The following is a 13,653-nucleotide window of genomic DNA, read 5'->3' as shown; positions in this document are numbered from 1 at the left end:
CTTCTATACTGCAACTCCTATTGCAGTCTTTCACACAGCTTTTTCTTGGAAACCAGCTTCTGATTTTAAAGCGTAATAGTTAATTGATTAGCTGTAGCTGTTCATTCTCACACCTATTTTTCACAGTCTCTTTCCTTCTCTCTCTGGTGTATATCTAGAGCATATTTATATGCATGCTCAAGATTTGTTTGCTTGAACGGATGAAGTATTTTCAATCTATGTTTTCATTTCTTCATCCATTGTGATTAGTTTTATTTAAGAAAAATCTATTAAAATTACCCGAAATATCCAAAACAAACATTTCAAATAAAATCTAATTCTGGCTCCCTTGAAATGGTATTAAATATCCTCTCTGGTGTACATGCAGCTTTACTGCTTCTTCAGATTATCGCGTGCAGAGCAGTGGTGGGTTTAAAAATTTTTTAGAACCTTTTCTGTAGGTGTGGCCTGCTTTGTGGGAGTGGCTTGCCAGCCATGTGACTGGGTGGGAGTGGCTTGCCAGCTATGTGACTGGGTGGGAGTGGCTTGCCAGCCATGTGACTGGGTGGGCATGGCCAACTTGTAAAATGTGGTGAAACTCACTTGCTTAGCAACCAAAATGTTGGCTCAGAAACTCTGACACTGAAGTGTGCAAGTCTTAAAGCTGTCAAGTTACAAGACCTTTGTACCGCTAACCCTTTGGAAAAAAAACCCAGGGTGTTCAAACTTGACAGGGGTGTTAAGACTTGTGGACTTCAACTCCCAGAATTCCTCCTCTCGCTTTTCATCTTGATGATGTGCGGACGGGCAGGGGGAGGGAGCTGGAATCGGTTCTAAACGGCACTGTAGATTTCTGGAACCTCTTCTATAGAAGAAGTTAGAACTGGCAGGAACCCAGCTCTTGTGAAGAGTGACCATGTGCCTGCTCTAGGCAGAAGTCCTATGGATGTTAGGTTTAATTTGCTGCTCTACATAGTCAGCCTACTTTCTCCTCATGCTAGTTTCATACTACATTCATCACAATGTGATGGCTGAACTACTGTATCTCCTCTCTCTTTTTCCAATCTACATGAGTTATCTTTTTTTCCACATGGCACCAGTTTCCCTTCGAGAATTGGAGCAACGTCTTTGCTGAGACAAGAGTATCCTCTCTAGAACTTGGGGATAACGAAGAGAGAACTAGATAGGAGGTGCAAAGCTGTCAACCAGAAGGAAAAAGCTGAGACCAAATATTTGGCGCAGGCATCCTTCACATTCAAAAGTGAGAAATGAGCAGCACGAAGTCTGCTACTACATAAGGACAGGTGAGATTTTAAACCTTCGGGCTGCTATAAATAGCAGGCTGCCTTGAAAGATTCTGTATTAGCCGATTGTCTATATTTCACTTTTGTTTGTAAAAGTGACTTTTACAAAAGCCTTGCTTCTGTTGCCAGTTGAGTAAGGAATGCTGAGTAAGTTTCTTCAGAGAGATGTACTACTGTCTCTTGGGTGACAGTTCCTTTGTTTAAAGGAAACAGTGTTCTGCCCTTATTTTTGAAGGACCCCAAAGTATACTTTGTGGAAAGCCACCAGAACAGTTACCACTCTTAGGATTCTTCACTGTATTCATATGTGATAGGCTGCTTTTCCAGGTCCTTAGGTTCTTGTAAGATCTCCAAAAGAAAATAAAACTGAAGAAGATAGTTGTAGGCGATTTGTTGCACAAAGCACATACAACATTAACTTACAAAAAATAAACCCAAGGCCCATTATCACCTGCAACATTTCTTCAAATTCTTCTTCAGGAAAAGAAACTTGGGACTTTATTCTTTAGCCTATTTATTTAAGTTTAAAAATCTTTCTCCCAAGTTAAATTGTTAAAATTGATTTGATTGAACACCAGTAATTTATAAGTGAGGACTGGCCTGTAGTGTTCCATTTGCTTTCCTTATAAAATAACTGAAGCATAATATATTTGATTTGATCCTATAGCAAGGCAATCAAACTGGGATATTTCTGTTTAAATCCTATTTATTCTTTCCTTAAACATGATCATGGGTATATCTCAATGACTGGTTTATTCATTATCTCAAAATTATTCAAATTAATATTTAATATTTGATACTGCCTATCTCAATACTTCCATTTTAGGCAGTATGATACAAAATTGCCTTCCCTAATGTGGGAATCCAAGCATAGCATTACCCAAAATATCAGGACGAGAGCAAGTTGGTATTCTAGTTGCAGCATTGGGACTTGAAGGTTAATATCGCTCTCAACTATGTATCAGAGTGTCCTTCCTTTAAACCTCTCAGCCCTAACGTATCTCACAGAGTAGTTCTGGCAAGACTGAACAGAATCCTGCGTGTGCTGCTCTTAAGAAAAAGGAGAAACCAACACAAAAACAAATGCACAAATTTCAGAAATTTACTGTTAGAAATGGTGTTTATTCTAAGACAGACCTATCATGGTGATCTGCAATTGAAACTTTAGCTTTTTATATAAGTAATTTAAACTTTCTGTAGAAACTTCCAATAATCTGTTTTTATAAAGAAAAAGCACATCAACATATTATGTATATTTTATTAAGACATAACATGTATGCGCGCACACACACACCTGTGCTGAGTTAGGAAAAGGAATACCTTTTTCTAACAATCCAATATGGTTTGTTGCAATTCTGGTGGAATTGGCTACTGGTGTAACAGGCAATATATATGGCATGGTACATTTAACATTTTTTGTGTGTGATATAAATGCATTAAAGTTAACTTAAAGAGTAAAGACCCATGAATGACTCAATAATATTAAGAGAAAATAAATATTCCAATCTGGAATCTTTCAGATGTACTGCATTACAATGCCCATCAGTCCCAGCCAGCATGCACACCACCATAAATTAACAGTAATATGACTTCCAGCTGTCAGACCTATTCCTGAAGCACATTTGAGAAAAACCATGTAGCCAGTGATTATTGTGTCAAAGAGTTAAGAGGCTCCCTGGCTGTAGAAATATAAGGCAGACATGAAAGAGTGAAAAAAAAGAAGCTCCATAACACTCCGAAGCTGGATGAAAGAGGACCTAAGAATCTCCTTCTGTCAGTCACTCATACAGAGGCACACAGTTTGCAATGAGGAGCATGCACAAGTCAGCAGGATGTCACTTCTAAAGTTTTCTTTTCCAAATCGGAAGGATTTGTTGCATCTTATTCACTTTATAACCCGCCTCTCCCAGCTATTTCCCCCCCTTTTCCTGCACCGAATGAGAACAAGCAAGTTTACGCATTAAAGATAGTCACAAAGTTATTGTCAGCTTCCAAAATTCATTCTGAATTCAAAAGAGGAAATCTCTAAGAGCGCAAGTTGTGCATGGAGTCTGCTCAGAGTTACGGAAACAGGAGCGTGCAGAAGAGTAGCCTCTAATCTAACCAGGATAAAAACAGACTGTGCTTAGCCTGGCCTTAAAAATAAAGTCCCAAGTAGGACTACAAAGGCTCAGATCTTGCAACCAACATCCCCTCCGTACTTTGCCCTTACTCCTCCAGTAAAGCTGAATAGGCAACCAGACATGTCTTTGAGTTTGATACAACTGACTGACCGTACCTCTGCGTGGTAAGAGTCCGTACTACAGTTGATAGCAGCTGTCCGTCCTTGGCCGAAACTTGCATGACATACTGCGGCTGTCCATTCACAAGGCTGCTACAGTCCTCCACAGTCTTTACCACAGGAGTGGCTGGGCTGGTGCAGTCTGGTAAGACTTCGGGCAGGTGACTGCAGCGGCTGGTTGTCATGGTAACAGACAGCAATTACTCTGCTAATGGCTTCCACATTCATACAGGATTTCCATCTAGGAAAAAAGATTAGAAAACCATTTATTGAAGAGCAGGTTTCAAAGACTGAATACAGACCACCTGCATCTTTATTCATTAATATTCAGCAGAACTCAAAACAGCATCATTTCTTGTTATAGCTTTTTTTTTTTTTTTTTTTTTGTAAAGCACAAAAGGGGAAAAGCAAAGATTGATAACAATGCAGAGAGCACCGAGAATGTACAACACTGTCTTATTGATTTTCTAGGAAAATGAGAGATTTTCTCTCTTTAGGAAAAAAAAGACTCATGTTCCTATTATTGGTGGGGGATGGGCAGCTTTGAAATGTGGTCTTGAGAAATTGCATCTCTATGAAGCAAGTGTGTTGTTTGTTTCTTTATGTCTCTCCACAATCATCAATGTTTTGATAATAAATGGGAAGTCTGTTTTCACTGCTTCCCCTTCATCCCCTCCCCGCCCACCTGTCTACCACTACAAAATACTTCTTGCTTGTAGCACAGGGCAAAACAGATTTTGCTTTTGATCCTGTCAATTCGATCCAAGCCTCTCTTCAAAAAGTTATGCCTTTCACGAGAAAGAGGACAAGAAACTTACGATCTCTCTCAGGGAACCATCCATTATTACTAAGTGCATTACATCATCAAGCATGGAGCAAAACACCAAAATTAACGTTTAATGAGAGAAAGGCAGTTGACCACCGCAAAGTAGGAATAATATATGTTACAAGTGAAAATTGAGGAGAGAGGGGGAAAAAACTAATAGTCCATGGGATTAGCTTTTTACAAATAAACATGTTCCCAGCAGAATAATATGTAAATATGAGAATTAATTTATCAAGAAAATTCTGTTCTCACTCTTAGTCAAGGTATTAGCGAGGGTGTTAGAGTTTCTCAAGATCTTAACAGAGCTTAAGTGTGAGACAAGAATTGTGCTTATTACTATTTGCCAAACAGTGAAAGAGAAAACACAGGGATATTGTTATCTTTTTAAATTATTCAATAATTTCATTTATTTCAAAAATGATACATGTCACAGCCTGCAACAACTGGCAACCAGCATAAAATGGAACAGTTTTCAGAGTCCTCCTTCACAGATCAATCTTACTGTATTGTTTCTCAAAATATAAAAAGGAGTCTTTTATTTTATGGGATTTTGCTAAAAATGTGATCTATCTATGATGCAGACCATCTATCACAGATGCAGACTAACAATTCATCACTGATCACCTTCTGAACATGCTACCATATATTCCAGTGCTTTTCATTACAGTGAATGCACACCTAATTTTTAGGAAAGATTAGCTGACTCTGTTTGGAATAAAGTTTATTGGGCCTGACAGTGCACCAAAAAAGGAATTTTGGATTTGCTCACTCCTTTCTTTCTCTCGATTCTCCTTTCTCTGCCACCTGATGACAAGTAGTAAAAAGCTACGAAATTTGAACTGATCACATCTTGGTCATTTCACTTTATTAGCTTGATGTAATTGGCTGAATTATCAAATATAAATGCTCAAGGGGACTGGCATATACCCAATGTACATTCAAAGCCATGATACATCATGCTAAATATCAATTCTATTGGGTTTTTTTTTTTAAAAAAAATCTGTGTAATCTCAAAACATGGAAAGATTGAGGTCAGCCTTGGATTAGCTTCCTTTGATCACTGGGGCCACAATCATATTATTGGGCACCTTTGCAGAAACATTAGTGGAGGCCAGAAAATTATTCAGAATATCTATATAACATGAACGATGGTTCATGCGTTTGCATGCTTACAAAATATTAAAGAAAAGAATAGATGTTTGAGAACTTATTTTAGTGGTTGTTTTAGCCTTGAAGAAAGTGGATATTCTCCAGAGAATCTCAGCACTACCAAGGCATTACTGTGTAGTAGTGCCAATGCTCCGAGGACAAGGAAGAAAAGGAACAGCAATCCTGATCCTCACTTCCAATAAAACGGAACAAATACACATTCTGGTACCATTAATACTAAAGGGAATGCAGGAGAATGCAGACTTAACAGAACAGTCTCATCTCCTACAGCACATGGACATGGATTATGAGCTACATTTTAGTTTTGAAATACATGCTGGGACTGTTCAGCGAGCGTATGCAGCAGCACAGTAGCTGCCTCATTAAACTTAAATAGCCTAGACAGCGCTGTGCTTACAGATCCATGCTATAGAATTCTACATTTTCTTGCTTGCTGCTTCACTGACCTCATTATGTACAGCAGCAAGATTATAATTCTGCAGAAAGTGACCATCCGTGGTTTTACAAAGGTTTCCGTCAATCAGTGAGGAGTGTTTCTTAACCACCAAATGATGCAGCTAAGAGCAAAACATTAAATGCACCCAACTCTCTTACAGTGGCTGCTAATTAAAAATAATAAAAGTTCTGAGCTGCCCACCCAGCATGCCACATTTAAAACATATCTGTAACATATTAAAAATAGTTTTAAAAATTTAAAACTGCCATTTATCCTATTATAGATGTAGAAGATTTGACGGGCAAGAAAAGAGCACGACTGCTGAAAAAGTTCATGGGTGACATGACATTTCAAACCAGATCAACGCCAGAACTCTGATTGGATTAACAATCCTTCTTTTCCTTCTTCTTTCCTATCATAGGTCAACCAAGCGAGAATTGTAAAATGAACACCAATCTCAAACTTTTTTTTTAAAAAAAATCAGCAATGACAGAAACTCTATAATGCAATTCGCTGAAACCAAAACAACTGCTTAGACTGTTTCTCACTATTCTCTCGAAACACGATGCCTCATGCAATATACATCCAACAATAATATAAGTGATAATGTGCACATGTTGAATTCTGAAGTAGATATCAAAAATTCTTCTGAGAAGACCTATTGACTCAGACATCACCAACTTATTAAAAAAAAACCAAAAAATAAATAAATCATGCCACCTAATGAATTTCTATCCCATACAGATATTGTCACATTTGTTGTAACTGTTTTGAAATGAAATATATGGAAATTGCTTATTGGGAGCAAATACAGAACCAAATATGCACTTTAATTCAGAATTCCTGAAACAATAATAATAATATTAATATTATATAATATGTTTCATATATTCAATAATATAATTGAAACTACAGGTAATCTTTGAGCTACGAATGTAATGGAGCCTGCCAATTACATTTGTAACCCGAGGATTCATAGGAGTGAATCGTCTTGACCGCAATCACTCCCTACTTTTGCCCGCACATTCGCTAATCAAATAGGTTGGTTGTTAAGTGCACATAAGGTATCTCAAGGTGGGGAAGGCATGGGAGGGGGGGATAGTGAGGGAACAGGCCACCTGTTGCAAACTACAGAATATAGAACAACAAGAGTTGGAAGGGACCTTGGAGTTCTTCTTGTCGAACCCCCTGCTCAGGCAGGAAATTCTATACCATTTTAGATAAGTGGCTGTACTAGCTCTTAAAAACGTCCAGTGTTGGAGCATTCACAACTTCTGGGAGCAAGTTGTTCCATTCTGGATTAATTGTTCTAAGAGTCAGGAAATTTCTCCTTGGTTGATTGCTTTTCTCAATTAGTTTCCATCCATTTCCTCCTGTCCTGTCTTCAGGTGTTTTGGTTGGCTCACTCTTCTTTGTGGCAGCCCCTTAGATATTGGAACATTGCTATCATGTCACCCCTAATCCTTTTTATTAACCTAGATATACCCAATTCCAGCAACCATTGTTTATGTGTTTTAGCCTCCAGTCCCCTAAATATCTTTGGTGCCCTTCTCTGCACTCTTTCAGGAGTCTCAACATCTTTTTTATAACATAACCAAAACTGGATGCATTATTCCAAGTGTGGTTTTACCAAAGTATTGTAAAGTAGTATTAACACTTCATGTGGTCTTGATTCTATTCCTCTGTTAATGCAGCCTAGAACTGCATTGGCCTTTTTGGCAGCTGCTGCACACTGCTGGCTCATATTTAAGTGATTGTCCACTAGGACTCCAAGTTCCCTCTCACAGTTACTACTATTGAGTCAGGTTCATCTATACTATAGCTGTGCATTTGGTTTTTCTTGCCTAAATGTAGAACCTTACTTTTATCACCACTGAATTTCATTTTGTTAGATAGTGCCCAATGTTCATGTCTGTCAAGATCCTTCTGTATCTTAAGCTGATCTTCTGAAGTGTTGGCCATTCCTAGAAACTTGATGTCATCTGCAAATTTGATGAGTTCCCTATCTATTCCCTCATCCAAATCATTGATGAAGATGTTGAAAAGTATTGGGTGTTAAACAGAACCTTGAGATACCTCACCGTATACTTCCCTCCACATAGTCCTCGATTTACAACCATTTGTTTAGTGAACATTCAACATACTGAAAAATCTAACTTATGACCGATTCTAACACAACAATATTATTTATCAACATTTATATTATTCCATTAAAGAGCCAGTTCTTAAGCAGAAACTGAATACATATCATGAATCTAAAACTGCAGTCCTGGGATCTTCATATTTTCCAACCTAAACGAGTTTTTTTTAATTGTACCCCATACCCCATGTAAAATTCATGGTTCTTCTAAAAATGATAAATTCCAAATTTTGGATTATAGATCAAAATTAGATTCATATTTTAAAACAATATTAATCTTTGTAACAATACGTTATCAGTGTTTGGGTGTTAAACCAAAAGAGTATAACAGTGAGACAAGTCCATATTATATGAGTGCTCCCTCGTGTATTTTATAATTTCAGCCTAATGGGATTGATTCTTCAAATTCTTTAAAAATATTTTGAGGTGTCCTAAAACATGATTTTTGTTGTTAAATTAAAATATTCTTTAAACTATTAATATGTAATTTGTTAAAAGGTAGTATTCTAACTCTTTATTACAAGTTCTTACAATATTTAATTAATAATTAATATCTCTAACCTATAAACAAAAATACCTACCAAATGCATATAATATTAACAGTAATTCAGGAGTTTTAGATGCTGCTGATGCAAACTACACCGAATTATGAAATCCTTTATTTATTAATGGTTTGGTTCTATTGCAGAATTAAGCTATATAAATGATAAACTAGACTGTATAATTTTCTCTTTTGAAGCAAAAAAAAAGTTAATATGATTTTTGCACCAAAAATATGAATTTTCAGATCTCCCGATATCCTGTATGTTTAGATGTTTTCCTTTGTATAATTCATTTTCATTCCGCTAACCACAACAAAGGACAGACAGCAACGTACAACAGGTAATATATATTCAGCTCAGTCTCCTTTCAGAGATCTAAATTCATAGTACTTCCAAACCAGATTTCAAGACTCTCACCGTTACTTGAGAGCAGAGATGGACAGAATACTAATAGATCTTTGAGTGATCTGCTATGTATAAGCAAGGTTGTAAAACATCAATAACAACTAAAAAAGGCTTTGCACCCTTAGCTTAAAACCCAGAGATTTATTTTTAAGAAAACTATTAAAACTGAACTTGGAACCTTGAGAAGGTTTAAGTCTTTATAATAAACATTGCTTTTACTGCATCATAACAAGTTGCAACTTAACAGTAATACTTAGAAGTCTAGATGTATCCCACAGAGTTTGCTTTTTTCAACTAGTGAGTGAACAGAGAGAGCAAATGCAAGTTTATCAAGGGACTTGGGAGAAAAGAGAGAACATGAGCCAAGGAGGGGGAAGAGACTGCTACTGCTTATGACTGCTAATAATTTCCTGTGTGACTTATCCATTGAAGCTATTCTACCTACGTTCAGGCAGCTAAAGACACACAGAAGATGAGGAAGGGAGCTTCTAGTGATTAAATGAACAGGAGTTCAGTAGGGAGGCATTCTCTTATTTTTTTTCCCCTCTTTTTCACCATCTTCTTTTATTCCAGGCTTATCTTCATCTAGACAGACAGTTTTTACATCTAGGAGCTCGTAACTCAATCAGACAAAAAGGTTTGGGTGGAAGCCAGGCTAAAAGGGTGGCAGAGGACGGTTCTGATCAACATGGGTGCCAAGGCAAATTTTGTCTTTCTGTCCCCAAATGTAAGGAAAGAATACCAACAATCTTCAATATGCTGATGATACAACTGTCCCCTCAGAAACCAAAGAAGGCCTCAGACATTTGATCAAAAGGATTAAAGAAAGTGAGCATTTGACCTCTTCCTGAATGTCAAAAAGGCCAAGCTCACAAGCACTGCAAGGAATGGACATGTCAAAATAACAATTGATGGTAAAGAGACTGAATCTGTGAATGTATGCAGGATTGATCAAAGCAGTGAATGCAGCCCAGAAATAAAGTGTTGAATCGCACTGGGCCACACAGTATTGATAAGCATGAATCAAGTATGGAAAAGCAAGGATGAGAAGTCTGACAGTTAAATGCAGATTAGACTGCCCTGTCGTGTTGCCCAACTACCTATGTGATAGTTGAACCATGAAAAAAAAAAAACTATACAGGACGAAAATTGACTCGTTTGAGTTGTGGTGTTGGAGCATGTCCTGTGCATTCCCAGGACAACAAAGATGACAGATAAGCAGGTATTGGATCACAGAAAACCAGGTAAAATCACAACATTCTGCCTTACTTATTTGGCCATGTCATCCAATCAAACTTTCTAGAAAAGCAGTTATGCTTGGATTGGCCAACAGTAAAAAGAAACTAAAGAAACTAAAGACTTGGTGGTAGATACCTTCAAAGCTGACACAAGACAGAGCATAAAACAACTCAAAGAAGACAAAATGCGGAGAGAGAATTGCCATAGAATTGCCAAAAATCAAATTGAACAGATTTCTTCTTCCTCTTCTTCCTCCTCCTCCTGTTTCTAGGCCACTTCTAGGATCTTTTTCTTGAAAAATGAAATTGAAGTCACTAGATAGCGATAAGAACTTGATGTGACATCCAAACACTGTAGTAGGTATTTTCCAAGTCTCTCTAGAAAGGAATGTCCAATAACAACGAATGTCTTATCCTTGACTGCGATCTATTTCAATCTTAAAGAAATTCTTGTTTGTGTGTGAGTGTGTATGTTCACACACATAGGGAAAGTGGTTTTTAGAAAGCATTTCTACTCTCTTCCAAGTTTTCAGCATTTTTAGGTACAAATTGTTGAAGTTGCTTACTGACAAGTACTGAAATGTCTTGATAGGAAAGCATTTAAAGCATTCCTACCTCTGGTTTACTGCTTTATATAAATGTCAAATGACTATGATATTATTCTCGTAAAAACATACTTGTCATCCCGTATTTCTATTGCTTCCAAAATATGGTAATACAATCTGGAGAAGGCAGGTATGGGAAAGGATATTTTCCTTTTCCTGAAGGACGTAATCATTCAAATTATCTTCATGAAGCAGTACAATACATTATTTCCCTAAGGGAGCCTCATGATGCCAGTTAAGCATTTCCCTTTTGCATTTCTATTACTGATTTAAGTGACAGGTGTGAAAAGTGCAGAGAGTCAGAATATTCCTTGCTCCGTCCCTACTGACTACTCATGAGTGGAGGCTGAATGACAATAGCATTGCATCACATATTTCTGTTCCTCCATGGAGCTCTAAATATAAATCAGTTAATGAATAAACTCTCAAGTGAGACAATATATCAGAGCTGCACATAGAAACATTGTAGAAACGGGTGGAAAAATGTTTGCCTAACCCTAGCCTGAAAGGATTTGAAACAGGGTTTGATTACCAGCTTTTCAAAAACCAGAAGCCCCACTTCTGTCCTTGTAAGGTCTGAGTATGGACTCATACTTTTCATAATTTGTGGTATAAACCAAATATGCTGTTTCATAAAGCCATGAATAGTAAGTATTTTATCATTAAATAATTTCTTGGATCTTTAAATCAAGGATTAAAATCATGTAGTTTAATTTCTTCATAAGACCCACTTCAAACTAGGTAAAATTTAATTTATCAAATATTCTATTCTGACAAAAAGGAAACAAACTCTCACCATAATACAGTTTATTCTTATTTTGTGACTGAGAAAAAGAAAAGGCAAATAACTCTGCAGATCTATAAATCTAAAGGTACTACAAAATTCATCTCATAAAAGACATTTATATACTGCAATTCATCACTATTTATTTCCAGGGACTGTTCAGTGTAAATTTATATTCAAAAACAATATGAAAAATTTAAATTAATATATTACAATTGATAAAAATATTGATTATATTTATTTTAACTTATCATGTTTTGAATGTAATTTTACACAAATATATACATTAAAATATACATTTTATTATATATTACAGAACATATTTTATATATTCACATATACAGACTATAAAAGACTCATTGCCAATATCTGAAATAAAATATAATACAAAGTGCCCTAGTGAAGAGAAAAAAGTAACAATCCAGTATAAATATTTAAAAAAAATGTGCATTTATTTGTGATGCTAAAAATAAAAATGTAGTATTTTGCTGTTTTTGTCTGGTTTCTTTGGGAGGTAGCATACCAGAAGGCATAATAATGATAGGTGGACATCGAATGTTGCAATTGTTGCATGTACACATAAAGTTGAAGAATTACAAAAGAACATTGGAAGAATATCTGAAGGATAGCAAAGAAGATACACTGAAGTTAAAAGCATAAAGGCTTACTAGAGAGACCAAATCAGCATGCAAAGCCAGAATTGAGAAGATAGTTGTTTTATCTAGCTTGAGTAATGAAATGTCTGCAAGAAAACAACTAAGCTCAGAGAGCACCAAGGACCCCTCATCTCAACCCTGAGCTATAGATGTTCTCCTTTACTGAGAAGACAGTAAAGAAGCAAAAGGGATAGACAACTACATAGTTAGCTGCTGAAAGAAAATCACATAGACTGTCTATAAACACCGCTTGACAAAATAGAAAAACTACTAGAATATGGGCTACTCAATGAAGCTAGCAAAATAACAATAGCCAACAGCAGCAAAGATAGGTGTGGCAATGTTATAAATTAAATAGAGCTTGATTTATTTAAAGATCTATTGCTGAACACTACAGGTCACAAAATACAATTGCTGAGTCCATGTAACATGCTATGTCCAAGTAAAACATATTATGTCTTAATATGGTTCATATAATAAGCTAAAATAATTGTTGAATTCCCACAGTCGAGCCCGAATTTGACATATGTGTAGCCATTTTATTTAGCTCTCTATTATACTTATTTATTCCTTTTTCTTGCTCTTTACTATGTAAGGGGGTCTTTGGGCTTGCCACATTTTTAAGGTGGTGGGGGAAGGAGCGAATAGATAGTGAGGATTGTTTTGGCTAGGTGACCTGCTTTCCCGTGGAAACAGAGAGTGTTCCTGCTGAAAATGGAAGGTGGAGTTTGAAGACACCAGGAAATGTGGATTGAGTGTTTATTGGAGAATGTGACTTTTGAGGATGTTTCTAACTTACAATATTATGTGGTGCAATTCCAGTTTGTGTCAGATCCGGAATTACAAGACTTTGCTAATTTGATGTCTACCTAAAAAAGAAATTTGTTTTCGAAGATGGACTTTGCAGATTTCTTTTTTGAATGGGTTTCATCACTTGGAAACCTGACAACCACTCCATCACACATTTCTCAATTCATTTTTGTTAAGTCTACCAGGTCCTGGTTAAATTTGTCATTTTCATCAGTTGCAGGGCTGATATAAATTGGACCTCATTTTAAAAATGTAAAACAGTATTATCAACAAATTATACTTTCAATCACTACATGGTAAATGTAATGTGGAGAGCAAGAGGGAATGAAATAGAATTTAATAGTGTATCAACAGTTTCCTTTAAAAGCTGCCCTTTGACAGCAGTTATACATACATAGAACCATTTTATCACCAACCCTATAATTTTTAATTCACATAACTAATCCAAAGAAGATACAATTGATAATATGAAAGACA

General features: G+C 36.4%; 1 protein-coding gene across 2 annotated transcripts in view; it reads right to left on the bottom strand.

The window, feature by feature from the left end:
* Positions 1 to 13,653, bottom strand: part of MARCHF3 (membrane associated ring-CH-type finger 3) — a 118,924-nt gene that overhangs the window by 33,714 nt on the left and 71,557 nt on the right. For both annotated transcript variants that reach the window (XM_032214291.1, XM_032214292.1), the window contains exon 2: positions 3,562 to 3,805. In XM_032214291.1, the coding sequence (XP_032070182.1) occupies positions 3,562 to 3,749 (188 nt within the window). In that variant the 5' untranslated portion in view covers positions 3,750 to 3,805. The remainder of the gene's footprint in view (positions 1 to 3,561; positions 3,806 to 13,653) is intronic.

This window comes from Thamnophis elegans, chromosome 3, assembly GCF_009769535.1.
Source record: "Thamnophis elegans isolate rThaEle1 chromosome 3, rThaEle1.pri, whole genome shotgun sequence".
Classification (NCBI taxonomy): Eukaryota; Metazoa; Chordata; class Lepidosauria; order Squamata; family Colubridae; genus Thamnophis; species Thamnophis elegans.
This window is presented reverse-complemented; position numbering and strand designations above follow the sequence as displayed.